This window comes from Corythoichthys intestinalis, chromosome 11 (assembly GCF_030265065.1).
Source record: "Corythoichthys intestinalis isolate RoL2023-P3 chromosome 11, ASM3026506v1, whole genome shotgun sequence".
NCBI lineage: Eukaryota > Metazoa > Chordata > Actinopteri > Syngnathiformes > Syngnathidae > Corythoichthys > Corythoichthys intestinalis.
The window spans coordinates 49,170,771-49,189,615 of record NC_080405.1 but is presented as its reverse complement, the minus strand read 5'-3'; the positions used below and the strand labels follow the sequence as shown (position 1 = coordinate 49,189,615).

At 38.0% G+C, this 18,845-nt stretch overlaps 1 protein-coding gene across 2 annotated transcripts in view; it reads right to left on the bottom strand.

Moving 5' to 3' along the window:
- Window positions 1–18,845, bottom strand: part of si:dkey-237h12.3 (teneurin-3) — a 649,923-nt gene that overhangs the window by 202,040 nt on the left and 429,038 nt on the right. For both annotated transcript variants that reach the window (XM_057849309.1, XM_057849310.1), the window contains 2 exons: window positions 18,228–18,422; window positions 14,849–15,049 (listed from right to left, as the gene is read on the bottom strand). In XM_057849309.1, the coding sequence (XP_057705292.1) occupies window positions 14,849–15,049; window positions 18,228–18,422 (396 nt within the window). The remainder of the gene's footprint in view (window positions 1–14,848; window positions 15,050–18,227; window positions 18,423–18,845) is intronic.

Genomic DNA, 18,845 nt, shown 5'->3' with positions numbered 1-18,845 from the left:
TTGAAATTTGTCCTCTATGTGGGTTGTGATTTGATTGCAGTTACTTTTGCAAATCAAACCTAACACAAAAAATAACCTAAACAAAGCAAAAAACATTTTTCAAGCGTTCATTTGGAAATGACAAAAAAACAGTTGGAAAATGTTTTCCTTTTATCCCCACCAATGGAATTTCTAATCCCCCCCTCAAACAATGAACTCTCTTTGAAACAAGATAACTTTTTGTATCATCAAAACCATAACCATGCTTCATTCACTTTAAAATGGCTGAGTGCTTACTTGTTGTTACAGATTGTCACACTTTTTTGACCGTGTCAAACATTTCCTTCAAATGAGAGATGCTCACGATTACGCCCCCCCCCCCCCCCCCCTTGCTCACACTGTAGAATATTAAAAGAACCTCTGGGGGGGACAGTCATCGAATTGGCAAAAGGTTCCTCCTTCGCAAAGAATCCATGTAATCAATTTTTCATTAGCGCCAAAGTGTTTATCTGCTTTGAACACGCCGCAGCCGCACGGAGGTTTGCGGGCGGTCGATCACAGCCGCCACGCTTGTTAATTAAAGTTTATTTAATTGAAGGAAGAACCGCGGCATTAATTGTCCAGCTTGTGGAAATTCCCCACCCGAGCCGGCAGGTTGACAGAGTACCCAACTTTTGGGTTGAGACGATCAGCTATTGACATTTTCGAGATCCTGGCTCAGTGAAGACATGAGAGAGACATGAAAGGGGGAGGAAAGTCTTTCTTGTGCTAGCTTTTATTTTCTTTTGAAGGGGGAAAAAAAACAATCTGTGTGCTGTGAAAAAACTAAGTCCATTTGAAATACAAGTAACAATGTTGCTGTTGTTGCCATAGTAACTCTGGATCACATTTCCATGGTATAGAATATTCACATCAGATGTGTAACTAACTGTTCTGAAGTTCCTAGATGCATGGACTATTAACCCTTAGATGCACAAATTACTGGACCCTACACTCTTCCATAAGTGGGTCGAAAATGACCCATATTAGAACCAATGTGTTTTTATGCGTGTGGTGAAGAATAATCACTTTTTATTAATTAGTATTATATTTAGGGCCACATAAGAATGATTTCATGCTTGAAATATCTTTGATTCAATTAATATTTTTTGAAAAAATAAAAAATAAATAAATAAAACTGAACAGCAATAGACTTTATCCTTCCTTGTATTTTATCATCAGTGATGAAGAGCTCCCATGCATCTTTATGGGGAGACAGCAGTGCTAAGCCCTTGTGGCGTCACTGACCGATTTCTGATTTCTGCCCTCATCCGTTTAGCTTCATTGCCGTGGGGAATGGGCGTCGCCAATTCACTGGGGCACGTGCCCCAGTATTGATCTGCAGTGCCCCAGTATAAATTTCACCGGTTAAAAAAAAAAAAAATTAGGGCTGTCAAAATTATCGCGTTAACGCGCGGTAATTAATTTTAATTTTAGTTTATTTTTTGAATGAAAATTTTACAAATGTTATCAAAACGAAAACATTAAGAGGGGTTTTAATATAAAATGTCTATAACTTGTACTAACATTTATCTTTTAAGAACTACAAGTCTTTCCATCCATGTATTGCTTTAACAGAATGTTAAAAATGTTAATCTTGTTGATTTATTGTTATAATAAACAAATACAGTACTTATGTATTGTATGTTGAATGTATATATATATATATATGTCTTGTGTCTTATCTTTCCATTCCAACAATATTTTACAGAAAAATATGGCATATTTTATAGATGGTTTGAATTGCGATTAACCCTTAGATGCACAAATTACTGGACCCTATACTCTTCCATAAGTGGGTCGAAAATGACCCATATTGGAACGAATGTTTTTTTGTGCGTTTTGGTGAAGAATAATCACTTGTATATTAATTAGTATTATATTTAGGGCCACACAAGAATGATTTCATGCTTGAAATATCTTTGATTCAATTCACATTTTTTGAAAAAAAAATAAAAGAAAAAGAAAAAGAAAGAAATAAAACTGAACAGCAATAGACTTTATCCTTCCTTGTATTTTATCATCAGTGATGAAGAGCTCCCTTGCATCTTTATGGTGAGACAGCGGTGCTAAGCCCTTGTGGAGGCACAGACCGATTTCTGAGGATATTGTGGCGCTGTGTTCTGCCCTGGGTGGGAGGTAAATCTCTCTAGTAAGAGCCCTACCAACTCATTGTGATGGCCATGATTTGGACACTTTCCTCTTCAGAGGACACAAAAGTGGAATCTTATGAGTCAGATTGATCATGTTCAGTTGGATTTCCAGGTGGACAACTGCTAGAGATGTCCCGATCTCGGGTCCGATCACATCATTTTCAAAGTATCGGAATCGGCAAAAAAATATCGGCCATGCCTTTTTTTAATAAATATATATTTTTTAATTAAATCGTTTTCTAAATATATTTAACGTTACAGACATAATATGTTAACACTCATCCAGAGTCTTTAGTTTAGGCTTAAGGTACCGATAACGGCGGTAATTAATTTTTTAAAAATGTATCGAGTTAGATATTTAATGCAATTAATGCATGCGTTGCAAGATCCACTCACGCATTGTTGCGCTCAATCTGTTATGGCGCCGTTTTACCCATTTAGAGAGATAAAAGGCAGCGCAAAATGAGTAGAATGCATTTTGGCAGCCTTTAGAGTCTTTTTTTAATAGGCTAAAGCATGACAATCCCTCTTCCTACGATTAGAAATATCATGGGAAGCAATGTGGGGAAGCAAGGTAGCAATTGATCTGTTTCCCAATGCAGAGAAGATATATCCATTGGTAGCACTACGCACAGTCATGGGTCCACTTCCCATCATGCATTTGGGTTGAATGGCTGCAGTATCATTTACTGAAAGCTCAACAAATACACTAGATGGCAATATTTAGTCACAATATACAAAGTCACAAGTCTTTCTATCCATGGATCCCTCTCACAGAAAGAATGTTAATAATGTAAATGCCATTTTGAGGATTTATTGTCATAATAAACAAATACAGTACTTATGTACTGTATGTTGAATGTATATATTCGTCCGAGTTTCATTCGTTTTTTTCTTAATGCATGCCAAAATGTATACGATCGGGAAATATAATCGGGAATGATTGGAATTGACTCGGGAGCAAAAAAAAAAAGCAATCAGATCGGGAAATATCGGGATCGGCAGATACTCAAACTAAAACGATCGGGATCGGATCGGGAGCAAAAAAACATGATCGGAACAACCCTAACAACTGCTACTGTCACCTGGACAATAGTCTGGGTCCTCATCAACAGAAATTTCGGACACTTGAGTCCAACCCCGTCACTGCCTCTCCATCATCCAACATCTGTAGGACCATTTCAGCTGGAACTCTAGCAGCTATGACATTTTCGATAAGGAAACATAAGAGAAGTGTTTTCAATAGATCAATATGTAGCTGTATAAAAAAATACACACACACTATACACTAATGTTAGCTAACTTAGGCTAGATTCATACCGCAGGTCTTAATACACAAATCCAATTTTTTCGTGTTTTTCCGACTCGACTGAATGGGAAAAGTCGCATAAAAGTGGACCATTTCAAATTCGATCCAGGTCACTTTCGTATGTGGTAAAAATCCCATCCGGGCCACATTTTTCTAGAATGTGGCTGCGGTCTGAACTGTCAAGTCCCCCAAATTGGAAATCATACAGCAATTAACGTCAACAAAGAGCGAGAGAGACAGGGCGCTACGGTAGCCATGCAGCTGTGCATTAGCGCCTAGCTTGAACGCGGATTTTGGTGAAGGAGCGGGCTTGATAGCAGTCTAGACAGCTAGAGTTGATGATAAGTCTGAGAATGCTCAGTATTCTCTTTGCTCCAATGCTCCTGCGCATGCGGGCCAGTTTGCTCAGCGCATCTTGGACTATGAATTAGAGCGCATGTGTGATACTTGAACAGGCTCAATGGACAAAGGTAGTCTGAACGGGCACGCCAAAATAACAGATATAACAAACAATCGGAATTGTGCATTAGGACCTGCGGTATGAACCTAGCCTTAGTTAGCTAGCTATATGAAGTAGGTTAATTTTTTGATAAATAATAATAAAAAAGTCATGAAAGACACACACACAAAATACTATATGGACATAATACTTACAGTACACATATCAGCTCTTTCTGTGTAAAATAATCTTCTTAAGGGTTGTCACTTTTTACATACCTAGTTTGTGTGGTCCACGGTAAATTTATTCCTGACAGCCAAAGTTAATAAGAATGAAAGATTCCCATTGGATTCCATAGAAAATACATGTGGGTCATTTTTGACCCACTTGTGGAAGCTTAGGGTAGTAATACAAAAATGACAATTTCTTCAAATGTTCAAAAAGTCATCAAAAATTTGAATGACATTGTATCACAAACATGTTTTTTGAGGAATACCTGGAATATGAATTGATAACAATTTTTCAATCCCAAGATATTTCAAGAAAACAACCTCACCGGCTCATTTTTGACCCACTTATGCATCTAAGGGTTAAGGCAACGCCATATATATATATATATATATGACTTATTAAGTCTTTGTTTCACTTTGACATTAAAGTCAATCAGTCACATCAGACTTTACCGAATTTGATAGATTGTACTTCCCTGAGCCGCAACCCATTGTCTTTTTGTTTGTAAAATAAACCATAAAAAAGCACAAAACACAATTTTAATCCAATTTTGCTGTTGGCCAGGAAGCTAGCGTCAGTAACCAAAACTAAAGCTTGTTTCCTCTCTACACAAAAAAACAAAAACAAAAAACTTGTCACTCATATACCATGTACCGTAATTTCCCGAATATAACGTATACTTTTCGTCTGTGTTAAATTCTGCTTTTTTCACTCTTCGTAAAGTACAGAATTTAGTTTCTTGAACTCATTTGAGTCAACGTTTATTGCAGCTCCGCAACTTGGACTGTAACAAACGTAACACAACACAGACTTTCTGTGTCCGTCAACCATATGCAGTATGTCCCTCGGGAAACTCAAATCCAAATAACAATAGTTCCTATTGTTACATTCTAGTCAACAGCGATGCGCTCTTCTGATTTCCGACCAGAATCACCACTTTTATTCTACCGTATCAATCCATGGAGGAAACATTTATTCATCATGATGAAACGAACAAGTTATACAGCAGCCTTTAAAACAGGGGTGTCCAAACTATTTGCAAAGGGGGCCAGATTTGGTGTGGTAAAAATGTGGGGGGCCGACCTTGGCTGACGTCCTTTACGTAGAACAATATATTTAAGCAAATTTTAGCAAGCCATTCCGTGTGTCACATTTGCTTTATTATTTTTTTAAATTAATAATTTCAACAATCTCACAACTAGCCTTTGTGGTGTTCTCTTTCGACTCTCGGGCCCTTGCGAAATACTGCTGCTGTAAAATTAAACTAGCTTCAAGTTGCTTCAGTTTCTCTCTACGTATCTTCCCTGTAATCTTGTCGTACATGTCAGCGTGTCTTGTTTTGTAATATCGCCTCACATTGAACTCTTTATAAACAGTGACTTTCTCTTTGCAAATGAGACAGACACAGTTGTTGTGTACAAAAAAAAACAACAAAAAAACTTGTCACTCATATACAATGTATATGTATAAAAATGTGATGACTCATGGCAACCGCTACATCGAACAATAGAATATTAGAAGAGCAACTTGAAAGAATTCACATTTGAAAAAGAAAGTCCACATAAATCAGGGTGACATTGCAGATGCGAGGGTCCGGCCCGTGCGCCAAAGCATAGTGCACTTGTACTCAAAAGAAAATCCTGATGACAAATTATAAGTCCCAGTTGGGACTCAAAGCTAGCCCCTTATAAGCAAAAAAAAATGAACTCGACTTTTTCTTTGCGGGCAATAAGTAAGGCTGCGAATAAATCTGCGTCTCATATTTTCTAATAAGATACCTGGGTGACACCTCTAGAAAGAACATATGTTGGGTCCTCCAAGATTAATGCACGGTGTCAACAACGCATTGTTAACATATGTCGGCCCTTTTACAGTAAGCGGCGCGCGAGACAAGTGTCTTAACTTTACACCTTCTTTGACTTCCTCCTGACGCAGAGCCTAATGAAGCTTCTATTTTTTTCTCCTTGTAATTTAATCAAGGCCGTAAAAATAAAGCGCGTCATCAGGAATTCATAAAGCAAGCGCCCGGCTCGCATTCATCAAATTTCTGACTTTCAATCAGCGGGACATCGCAAATGAATAATTTTGGGTTTACCAAAAGAGGAAGAAAGACGGGAGAAATAATTTGAGTTAGCAGTCTTTTCTGCTCTAAGACTTTCATGTCGGACTGAGTGGCGAAATAAATTATTCCCTCATAGTCGATTATAGTTTTGAAATGTCGAGCTGATTAATTACTGCAGATTGGAATTTGAGAAATGAAGATTAAAAGCAAAAGGCATACCGGTCACTTATTGATGTTAATGATCAAACTTTAACAACGCTGTACTGCAGGACTATCAAATATCAGTAATTTTCCCTTAAAACATGCCACATTGAACTCCCCCCGACATTATGCGTTGAAATTATAAGAATAACTGAGACATGTGAGAAGAAAAATCAAATAAAGCTTTTGAGTTAATTATGGGGAATCGCTATCATGACTTAATTTCAACATAGCAAATAGTTTGAAATTTGACTGTGTGTGTTACTGTAACACACCCAATATAAACTACATAGCGTTTATATCATAGTTTAAGAAAAACAAGCAGAATATATTTGATTTTATGAACAAGTCCAACTGTTCATAAAGTGTTTAAGGGACGTCTTAATTGATTTGGCTTCCTGCTGTCCGTTGCAAACATTTTTCGACACAAACTGGGCTTTCCTACTCCCCCACTGTATTAAAAGTCAAAGCCAAAAGCTACATACGCATCGTCATATTTCCTCATCTTAGCTCTTCATATCTCCAGTGCTCTTTGCTGTGTGCTCTTATTTTGGTTAAAAAGTACTGTGCACACTATGAAAATGAGCGCGCCACTGCAACCTAGAGTGGATGTTCAATTACACTTTATTCTAGTAAGACAAAATAGTATTTGAGAAGTACTGTATTTATCTGCCATTCACTTGTATTGCGATCACGTTACACAAACTCTAGCGACGCCTGAGCAGAATGCTAGTAGATAATGATCTACAGCATTCCTTTTAAATCAAATTACTGCATACTCATTTGACTATAAAGTAGGGCTGTCAAAATTATCGCGTTAATGGGCGGTAATTAATTTTTTTGATTAATCACGTTAAAATATTTGACACAATTAACGCACATGCAAACAGATTAAAATGACAGCACAGTGCAATGTCCACTTGTTGTGTTTTTTGGAGTTTTGTTGCCCTCTGCTGGCGCTTGGGTGCGACTGATTTTCTGGGCTTCAGCACCCATGAGCATTGTGTAATTATTGACATCAACAATGGTGGACTACTAGTTTATTTTTTTTTTATTAAAATTTTTTCAAATTTTATTATAACGAAAAAATTAAGAGGGGTTTTAATATAGAATTTCTATAGCTTGTACTAACATTTATCTTTTAAGAACTACAAGTCTTTCTATCCATGGATCGCTTTAACATAACGTTAATAATGTTAATGCCATCTTGTTGATTTATTCTTATAATAAACAAATACAGTACTTATGTACCGTATGTTGAATGTATATATCCATCTTGTGTCTGATCTTTCCAATCCAACAATAATTTACAGAAAAATATGGCATATTTTATAGGTGGTTTGAATTGCGATTAATTACAATTAATTATTTTTCAAGCTGTAATTGCATCTAATTGCTAACATGGCTTGGTTAGACAATGCTTAACTTCATTCAATGCCACGCTCTGACTTAAAATGGATTGGATGTCAACTAGTGACGAACTCAATTAAATTTTCAGCAGGGGATGACTGGACACCACACGATTGGGCGTCTATCATCATTTTGGGAGGGGCGACAAGCATTTATTATTATTATTATTTTTTTTACAGTGGCATGCATAGGTGGCAGCCATCTTTGGTAGGTCGACTATCTGTAGGAAACAAAATCTCGAAAAGTCCAAATTGTCCAGCATCAGCATATTATTTCTCTGTACTCCCTAATACCGATCACATCATTTTACTGCCGTATCAGTATTGTTACAACACTGATAACTATCAATTTGCACACTAAAAAACCACCACAAACATGGTAAGTAGCCCAAGAATTATATGCCTTTGTATAAAGGGTGAACGGTACATGGATTTGTATTGAACCGTTTCGGTATGTGGTGCTTGGTTCGGAACGGTGGCATACCGAACGAGTTTCTGACGTAATGTAACCCTTACTTTTCGAGGCTGTGAGTCGATCGGGTTTACAGTTTCTTTGTGTAGATTATATTTACTCCGTCTTCTCTACTATAATGAGGACCAACACGGTAGGACAGTATAACCCAGAAACGTCAACGGCGCGACAATGTGGCCGCCGTGAGAACGCAGTGAAACGTGGGCGTTTAAGTCAATCAGCCAATGCACACCAGTCGCAGTGCGGCCGCGTGTTAGACGCGTCCCAGATGCGGCTCAACACGACACACGCGAAAAGAACGGCAGAGTTTATTATTTGACGCGAGACGCGGCCCTCCTGCGTCAATACTACTACCGGTAGCTAGGATCGGGCAGACCGGAAGTCACTCGTGTAAAAATACGGTGGATCCCGTCGATTTTCAAACTAATATGGAATCGTAACCCGCTTTTTGAGTCCATCAGATCTCTTGAGTGCTAGATCGGGGCACAGTTGACTTGTCTTTGTTGATTTACTGCTGTCTTCTCTGCTATAATAATAACCAACACGGCCCAGTGTTCAATACAAAACCCTCCTACCACAACAAAACATGTAGGAACTAATATTCACATAGGAACTAAAGTTATACAACATAACATATACAATATAAATGAATACCACATCACATTTGTAAAATATAAACACATAATAAAATAAATAATAGCCCATTTAAATAAAATAAATTTAAATGAGCTAAAACACCTGTAATTAAATAATAAGAATTATACACAGATCCTGCTTACACAATTAAATTTATTAATTTCTGTGCGGTGCTTTAACTTGAGAAAATCCACCAATAAAGCTTTTGAAAACTGTTCATAAGAAAAAAAAATGATTCATTGAGGCATTTCATTTGTAAAATACATGTTAAAATCTTTGTCATTGGGATTGCGTTTCTCTTTAGCACAGGACTTCTTTTTTTCCTTTCTTTCCGAAAGAAAGCTGACCAATACGTGGGGTCTGAAAGGCACATTGTTGTTGGATTATCTTTAAATACCCGCTACTTTTTGAGCAGAATTCTAGCTTTGTATAGGCTAAAGTTCCTATTGTTGAAAGGTGTGTAATAAACAACTAGCACATTTATATTTTGCATTTTGTTTTCTTACTGTCCCGAAAATGAACCGTGACCTCAAAACTGAGGTACGTATCGAACCGAGATTTTTGTGTACCGTTACACTCCTACTTTGTATGATAAATTCCTTGTCAAAACTGGATTTTTTTGAAGAGTACACCTCATAACCCGTTAAGCATATCAAAGTCGTACACACCTCTCACATGAGTCTCCCCCCAAATTGTATAAAAAGAATAGTGTTAATCATCATCAAGTCTGTTAATTAAGGCTAATGCATCTGTTGTTGTTTTGTGTTTGAATCAAAGGAAACATACACAAACTAAGCTAATGTGTTGCCAGTTGATTTGAGTGTATAGTGTTAAGAGGCAAAATACGGAAGCACTACAAATGGCACCGGGAGGTAATTAGCAGCTCTTTGATGCTATGAAAGGCAATAGATGAAAAATCATTTTCAAAACAGAACCATGTGACAGTAATTTGGGGGTTATTTTTGTTTTTATTTATCAGTAGGAAGGCCACTTTGAGTGTTTGTTTTTTAATGCAGCCCTGAAGCAAGTTTAATTTAGCAACATAAGCTCCGGTAGGCATTTCTATCATGAATAGACCCATGATAAAGTCTCAAAAGCGTTGCCTAAAAACACACAGGGAGTCTGCCAAATTGGAATGGTTTTTAATGCTCATTTTGGCCAAGTCCTTAGTTGTTAGATTATTTTTCTTACTGCAACCAAATACTACAATACAATAACACCAAGTACTTATGCCTGCGATATACATTGGTACCTCTACATTAGGGCTGTCAAACGATTAACATTTTGAATCGAGTTAATCACAGCTTAAAAATTAATTAATCGTAATTAATCGCAATTCAAACCATCTATAAAATATGCCATATTTTTCTGTAAATTATTTTTGGAATGGAAAGATAAGACACAAGACGGACATAAACATTCAACATATTGTACATAAGTATTGTATTTTTTTATTATAACAATAAATCAACAAGATGGTATAAACATTATTAACATTCTGTTAAAGCGATCCATGGATAGAAAGGCTTGTGGTTCTTAAAAGATAAATGTTAGTACAAGTTATGGAAATTTGATATTAAAACCCCTCTTAAAGTTTTCGTTTTAATAAAATGTGTAAAATTTTTAATCAAAAAATAAACTAGTAGCTCGCCATTGTTGATGTCAATAATTACATAATGCTCATGGTGCTGAAACCCATAAAATCAGTCGCACCCAAGCGCCAGCAGAGGGCGACAAAACCCAAAAAAACACAAGTAACAAGTGGACATGACACTGTGCTGTCATTTTAATCTGTTTGAGCGGGGTATGTGCGTTAAATGCGTCAAATATTTTAACGTGATTAATTTTAAAAATTAATTTCCACCCGTTAACGCGATAATTTGGACAGTCCTACTCTACATATGAAGTTAATTCGTTCGAGGACCTTGTTCTTAAGTCGAAATGGTCGTATGTCGAGCAGGGTTCTCCCATAAGAATGCATTATAATTCCATTAATTCATTCTACGGCCTGAAAACCTACGCTAAATCCTTAAAAAGATACTTTGGGTACTATTAGAAATGGGAATTACACATAGCAAAACAAATAAATTATAAATCAAAATCGGAATAATATTAAAATTGTAATTGTAATTATTGTAATTTTAATAATTTCTGTAATAATGTAACGAATCAGGTTCTAATGTAGTGGACGTGTTTTTCGTGCTGTACCTGAATGGCTGACGTGAGAAACGTGCGATAGAGATTCTACTTTCTCTTTTATTGTTTTGTTGTTGGCGTCAACTACAGCGGACAGTAGGCGTTTTGTGTTGCACAAGTTCTGAAATAAATGATTAAAAACCCAACTACGCTAAATAATACTAAAATAAATACGATAAAGATTGGAGAACGGAGTTTGGAGGAGAACCGTCGAAATCGTAGACATTCTATGGCCGTATTGTTGAGACAGTTCACGAATGCACACACCATGCTCATATTTTTCGATCATTTCCATCTTCATTTCAATGCTAAGCGTCACCTTTTTTCTTTTTTCACCACCTGCACTAACCTCCTTGGAGCCTATGTTCATTTCTCTCACAAGAAAATTCGCCGTGCGTCAGTCTTGTGGCAGAACAAAGAAACTGTGGCGCTGTCATAAATCTTCATATTTGGAGCATGTCGTCGGATGTAGAAACCAATGGCGAGTCAAATTTTACATCGGATGTCGAAAAGATCATGTGTCGAAGCGATCGTATGTCGAGGTACCCCTGTAGATGATTCCAAACTGTGAACATGTTCAAATTTCAGTTTTTATGAATCTCCATTATACTGTAAAACTGCCTTTAGTATACTAAGAGTCTGACAATATCTCGATATGATCTCGATATATCGCAATATTTTGCAACCCGATTGGTTATCGATATGCTCCTACCAAGTATTGATACTTTTTTTTGACGTATTGGCCATAATACAGAGTATGGATACTGTAAACTGTTGAGCAACTCCTTGGCGGTCCACTAGGGGCACTCAAGAGGGGAGGTGAAGGTAAAGTGCGCGCAAGTCATCTAGAGAAGAAGAGAGGAAGCTACAAGTGGGATAAAAAAAAAAAACAGTTGAGCAAGAATGGTGGAGGACAAAAGTGAGAAAAATATTCCTTCAAATCCCACGTGCGGACACACTTAATTAACACTTAATTTTACACCAATAAGGAAGGAAGTAAGATAAATAAGGACTTTGCTATATGCAAGAACTGTCTCACAAAAATAAGGTTTACTGGAAAAACAATGAATATGCACATCCAATTGCAGCTGGTGACGAAATGGTCACCGGATTTCTTAAGCAACATCCTGCCATCACTGCTTCGCTTTTATCACCTGAGGTAAGAAAGTTTTGCAATGTAAATGATTTTTTGATTTACATTTATTATTTTGATGACATATGTTGAATAATATCAAATAAACCAGGACATTAAGTACCAGTAATACCAGTACCCGTATTTTTTGGACTATACGTTGCAGTTTTTTTCATAGTTTGGCTGGGGGTGCGACTTATACTCAGGAGCGACTTATGTGTGCAATTATTAACACATTTTGATATCGTTTCACGTGTTATTTTGGTGTTTTGGAGTGAAACTGATGGTTTGGTAAACTTGTTAGCATGTTCTTTATGCTATAGTTATCTGAATAACTCTTAATAGCTATGGCCACATTTGCGTTCTGCCTTTGGCAATGTGTGTTCAATTGTATTATTAACTTTTTATATATTGAAATGCATGCTTTTAGTTTGTGGCGCTTTCATGCCCACATTAGGGCGCACTCGCACTTGTTTACCTGAAGAAGACCGCTCACACGCCAGAAGAAGACGGACAGCTACGCAGGTCTTAGTGAGTGGGCGAGTTAGCGAGAGAGAAACATGGCTGCGAACATACGTTCATTGTTTATGCTTGTAAAATATCTCTACAGAGGCAACGCCTGTGTGTATATTCTTTTCTGTTGTTTTTGTGTGTTTTCCACTCGCGATCGGACACTTAAAGCCAGTTGTGTGGTTGTTTGAACGATGTGCTAATGCTAGCATGCTAACCATTTGTGTGATTGTTGTAACAGCACCTAATTATCATTTATTTACGTTGATGCGAACCTGTTTGGTCTCGAAGACGAAATTGATTCCGCAAATTATACGGACGTCAAGCATCGTCATTTGGGAGTTTAGCTCGCTGTATAGCCAGGACGGCGCTGTAGCGTCCCGGTGAGGACAGTATATTCGCATTTCGTTGTTCATGCACTGTACACTTATTCAGCATGTCGTTCTCTATTGTACTTTTTATATTAGATTGCCTTTCAAGATGACAGATCTGTTCTATGTGTTGGATTTTATCAAGTAAATGTCATCCAAAATGCGACTTATACTACGGTGCAACTTACATATGATTTTTTTCTCTTTGTTGGGCATTTTATGGCTGGTGCGACTTATACTCAGGTGTGACTTGTAGTCCAAAAAATACGGTAATAGGTCTTACCAGATGTTTTTACAGCCTCATGCAGGATAATCTGTGTATTGCCTTATTGACCAAAACACATATTGAACAAAAATGGCAGCGACACTTCACAAAAATCCTAGAACAGCCACCGCACCCTCTAATGGGGTTTCAGAATCGGCACCTTTCATAATAAATTTCACAAGCCTCCGGGTTGTAGAACCAATGCCAAGGCAAAGGGCATCAGAAAATAATGAAATAAAACATATATATTTTCAATGAAATAAAAAATGAGTTATGTGCATGTCTGGGGTCGCGTTAACCAAATATTTTCCGTCGTTGACCGGTTTTTTAAAACGGTGACGGAAAAAACTGAAGTCCGTCCGTCATTTTGACAGGTTGCAATTCACACCCCAGACCACAGGGTGGCAAGTGAGCATATTAATTAGCTATTGTCTCTCTTAATGCATGACGTCGTTGGCTATTCTGTCAGAATATTGTAGCGTCACCGGGGTCTGGCGGCGGCACCGTGATTGACACATTAACGCGAGGTTCTTATTGGTGCACCCGGTGTGCCAGGTAAGATGCATTTAATATATATTTAGAAGATTTGGGGCTGACAACCACAATTAAGATCATTGTGTGACGTTGGTGATTGGGGTCTATATAGTTGCCTCTTTTTCTTTGGGGGCGTAGGCGCACTATCCTATTCCCCTCACTATCCACTCGCGGGGGCCTGCGCTTGTCATTGACGTTCCTTATTCTCGCTATATGAATATACAACTTTAGCATTTGTTAATAATACGCTCTGTGTGTAGTATCATCCATCGATTTTCCTTTTTAAATGAGCACTTTTAAGCGAACGCAAGAAGTAACAACGGGAACATTTTTAAACAGGCATTTCACGGGAGAGCATTTCGACTCTTCGGCCAATCACGGGAGAGCATTTCGACTCTTCGGCCAATCATACAGCGAGAGCGAGTGGATAGTAAGCAGAGTAAAAAGAGGGAGAAAAATACCACAACTTCCGTGTCTAATTTTTCGCCGCCAAGCAAGCGTTACAATATTAATTAAAAATGAATGAAAACTAAATACTATTGAATATGTCATCATTATCGTTTTAAAAATTTAAATGACGGGTAAAAATAGATTATGACGGGATTTTTATGACCCTGTCAGTCAAAATGACAGACAACGAAAATGTCTAGCGCAACCTCTGGTGCATGTGTATTTCTCGGCCTTTCGGTATTTCGGCCAAGTGTTTCCAATATTCGGTTTTGGCCAAGAATTTTGCTTTCTCTACATCCCTAGTTTAAATCATTTATTATACGCTCATTTTCAGCAGTCTTGAAATTCAACGGGGCATGTTTGTCATAAGTATACCCACAAAACACAACACATGTCATTTTGGTAATGCAGTGCATAGCACGATAAATTATAAACATGCAGAAAAGCAAATGATACTGACCTATGGAGCAATCGGCACCGGTCCAGTTATCCTCACAGACACAGTTCCCAGAGTCGATGTTGAATGTCCCGTGACTGGAGCACTGCTCGGGACAAGTGCTCTTCAGGATCTCGCAGCTGATTCCGCCCCAGCCCGGGTTGCAGTGGCACTCGCCGTGATGACAAGTGCCATGTCCAGAGCACTTTGGGTCCGTGCAGTCCACTGCACACACAGAGCGACCAGTGTCACTTTAGCACTCGTGCACTTCTTGTTAGTCACATACAAGATTATTTTAATTTGAGTGGAAAAGCTCTAGTGCGACAGCTGCCTTTTCCCCAGTTTTTTATTTTTACATTTTATTAGTTCCTGCTATACACTGACACTCTCTTGCTCTGACCTCTTCTGTACCATCAGTCTAATGATATTCCATTAGAGGCGCAAGGAAAAGGAGCATAATTAGCGCCTTAGCTCATATATTCGGTTACTGTAACACTGCATGGTTGATGGTGAGTGGTGAACACTGCAGTGCTGTAGATTTCACCCATTCTTTAAGCAGTCCAGAACAGATACACTTTGTACATTAAAGACTAATAAAAAAAAATAAAAAAAACAAAAAAAAAAAACAATACATGTTGGTAGGGATGCACTTATTAATTATTTAAGTGATCAATTAATCTATCAATTAGTAAGTTCAAATAAACGAGTAATCGGATTAGGAACGTTTAATGCGTTGCAGAATTAATTTTAGGCAACATAAAACAAAGGCTTGCTAAGATTGCACTTTCAAAAGAGTATTAAATCCGAATACAAAATAAAATTTCTGTGTGTTTTTTCAAACTATGCAGGATTTTATGAAGTTGTTGTTGTGTGCTGCATCAGAGATGGACAGCCTGAACATGTCGTGCAACGAGAAAATTGCGTCATATCATGACAACTGAGAAATTTTTCTTTTTTTCCACATTTTTTCCCAAGTAGAACCATAACAGAGATTAAGATCTATTTGAAATATTTCATTAACCTGGCTAATGTCGTAGCTTTCAGCTATTACCCGACGTAATAATACGACTTTTTTTCTCATAGCAATAGTACGACTTACATCTCATAGTACTTCTTTTTTCTTTTATTTGGCCCAAATACGTACCACATTACCACAACAATAATAGTCCTTTTGTTAACAGACCCATTTGAAGGAGTAGCGGGAAATTCTAATAGCCGTGTTAAGAGTTGTGCTAGTTTCGGTGAGAAGGTGAATAGTTTTATTTGTTGTTCTTGAACTACATTTCCACACAAAAACATGTCGAGGTACCATTAACTTAGCAAGGAGAGAGGTATGACAGTCATTTTTCGAGTGTCCCAGAGCTCGCGAAACCTGAAAAAAAAGTGCATTTATCAAGTTTTGTCAATCATCATTGCATATATCCATCTTCCGAAACAGCCTGATAGCACAGATATAAGTACGCCTGCCCCTCTGCTATTGGATGTGTTGTTGACGTTAGTTCGGCAGCACTCTGAAAATAGAACAAGGCTCTATCTTGGGCCCCGCCTCTCGGCGCAAATTCATTCTAACTTGGCCTTGCGTCAAAGACGGCCATCCACCACTCACTTTCGCCGAAAAGTCCTATCCAAAATACTGTAATGCCCGGGATGGTGGGAAGGAGAGGAGTCGGTATTGGCTTACCCACTTTATTGTGGCAACAATAATAAAGAAAAACAATGACAAAATAACAGCGGGCTGCCGTGACAATTTGACCACTATTTCTTGCTATCTCGCCTATTCTCGCTTTTTTGCTACTCGCTTCCCCCTACGTCACAGCTACCCAGTCCGATCATCTCGTGTAGTTACGGACATTACAATACACAATAAATGGGTTGCCGCTGAACCCTTCACACTAGGCTGCCGCTAGTTTTAAACGGCCTTAAAAAACAAAACAAAACAAAAAAAACATCTCATTTGCAAGGCGTGGCAGCTTTTATTTTGGTGTGGCGGTGCGCCACAATCTTTTTTTTTTTTTGTGGGGGAAACCCTGAGGTTAGCCTCAAATGGTATAAATAAATAATAATAAATGACGATCGAAGTACAACAAAACAATTGGCTAACTTACATAGTAAAAAACTGCTAGCTTAAATGCTATAAAATGCTAACTTTTTTTTTTTTTTTTTTAAAGCTCTGAACAAATTATTCAAACACATACTTACAGTACGTTGGTCTTAACGGGGCAGCTGGATCCAGCCAGGTTAGATGAGTTATGTCATATTCACTGTTGCCACTAGAGAGCAGTGTATCCACCCAAATTAATCAAACTAAATGGGAATACTTTCAAAACGAACCATTCCAACGCCACTCTAATGAAACGAATCCTCGAAGCAGCAAAATTTGATTCAAAGTTTTTTTCTAATCGAATTACTCGAGTTAATCAATTAATCGTTGCAACACTACTTAATTAATGAACGCAATCGTATTATATTTATAGAAGACAATTAAAATACAGTAGAATGCACATTAGCTCAACTACAATTTTCAAATGCCAAACTTTCCTTACAAATCCATTTTAATGATGCTGAAATTTTATTAACAAAAAGACGCTAAATTTGTTCGTTTAGTTTGTTCCTCAGCCTATGCCTTAGGCAGTCATGTGTCACAAATGAACAGACTACAAACGCCGATAAAAACAATGTCCTTTCGGTCTTCCCTTCAAAGGCAAACCTTCATTCCTTCAATTGCTTTGCGCATGCTGAGGTCGCTAACCCACGCATGTAAATCTGAGCTGATAATTGCCTTTGGCTGGCGTTCAGGTCAATACCGTGAAACGCGGCCAAGCGGATTGGCCCTCGGAGAAAAAGGGATGACGCTTCTTCTTCAATGACGCCATTGATTGCTTGATTGGAATGTACGACTGCAAAGCTCAGCGATAGGCTCCCCCATTAGCTGCCCGGCTTAATTCATTCACAGGGCGTCAATAACAACATACGGCGCATTATGTGCTCAACAGACTTGAAAATACACATTAAACTGCTGTAGACGAATGTGTAGCACAAATGGAATGAATAGTTCTCAAAACATGTTACGCCAAGTATTACACCCCGCCCCCTCAAAACAACAACAACAAAAAAACATAGTTTCATTCCTTGACATAATGGTGCCAATATGTCATCCCTGAATCTGCATGCGAGTGTCACAATGTGAGCCGTGGTTGAAAGCAGCTTGTTTGTGTTTTCTTTTCCTCCTTCGCTGACACCTGCATCGAAGTGTCTCCTTGTCCAAAATGCAATTATAGTGTAAAAATGCATTTAAAAATGGCAGCTATAAACTGCTGATTTCCCCAAAATAGTTCAATGGCAGACAAGTCGATATGTTAAATGTTCCAAAAATCTCCAATGCAGCAGGGGAACAATATTTTACCTTGTTCGCAGTTGCTTCCCCTCCAGCCGGTGTTGCAAACACAATTTCCAGCCACGCACACTCCGTGACCTCCACACTGAGGGTCCACGCATTGGCCTGAGGCTACATCACACTCGGTGCCCTTCCATCCACTGTAACACTGGCAGCGCCCCCGAGTGTACTGGCCATTACCACTGCACAGAACGGGGCAGGCAGCTGGTAGACACAAAAACATGTGGAAAAACAATAAACACAGTGTATAAAAATAACAATTGAAAAATACATACAGTAATACTGTTGACCACAATATTCTAGCTATAATTGAGTAAGAAATGGAAAAAAATGGAACGACCAGAATCATAATGCATTAATGCATTTCCCATCAACTGAGTTACTAAAAAGTGTGAAACATGAAGGAATATGATTTTAGACTTGCACAATTAAGCACAATGTTTAAAAAAAAAAAGTATGCTGCTCTGGGCACAGATCTGCAGATCCCAATTGCCACCATTAAAAATTGAACGTTCGTTCATTCGCCTCTCAAAGTCAAAATTGATTGGATGTCTAGTGCAATCAATGGCACTGAAAAATGAATATTCACAGCCAGTCTTCCTGGTTATATCTTCTATGCAGTGTTGT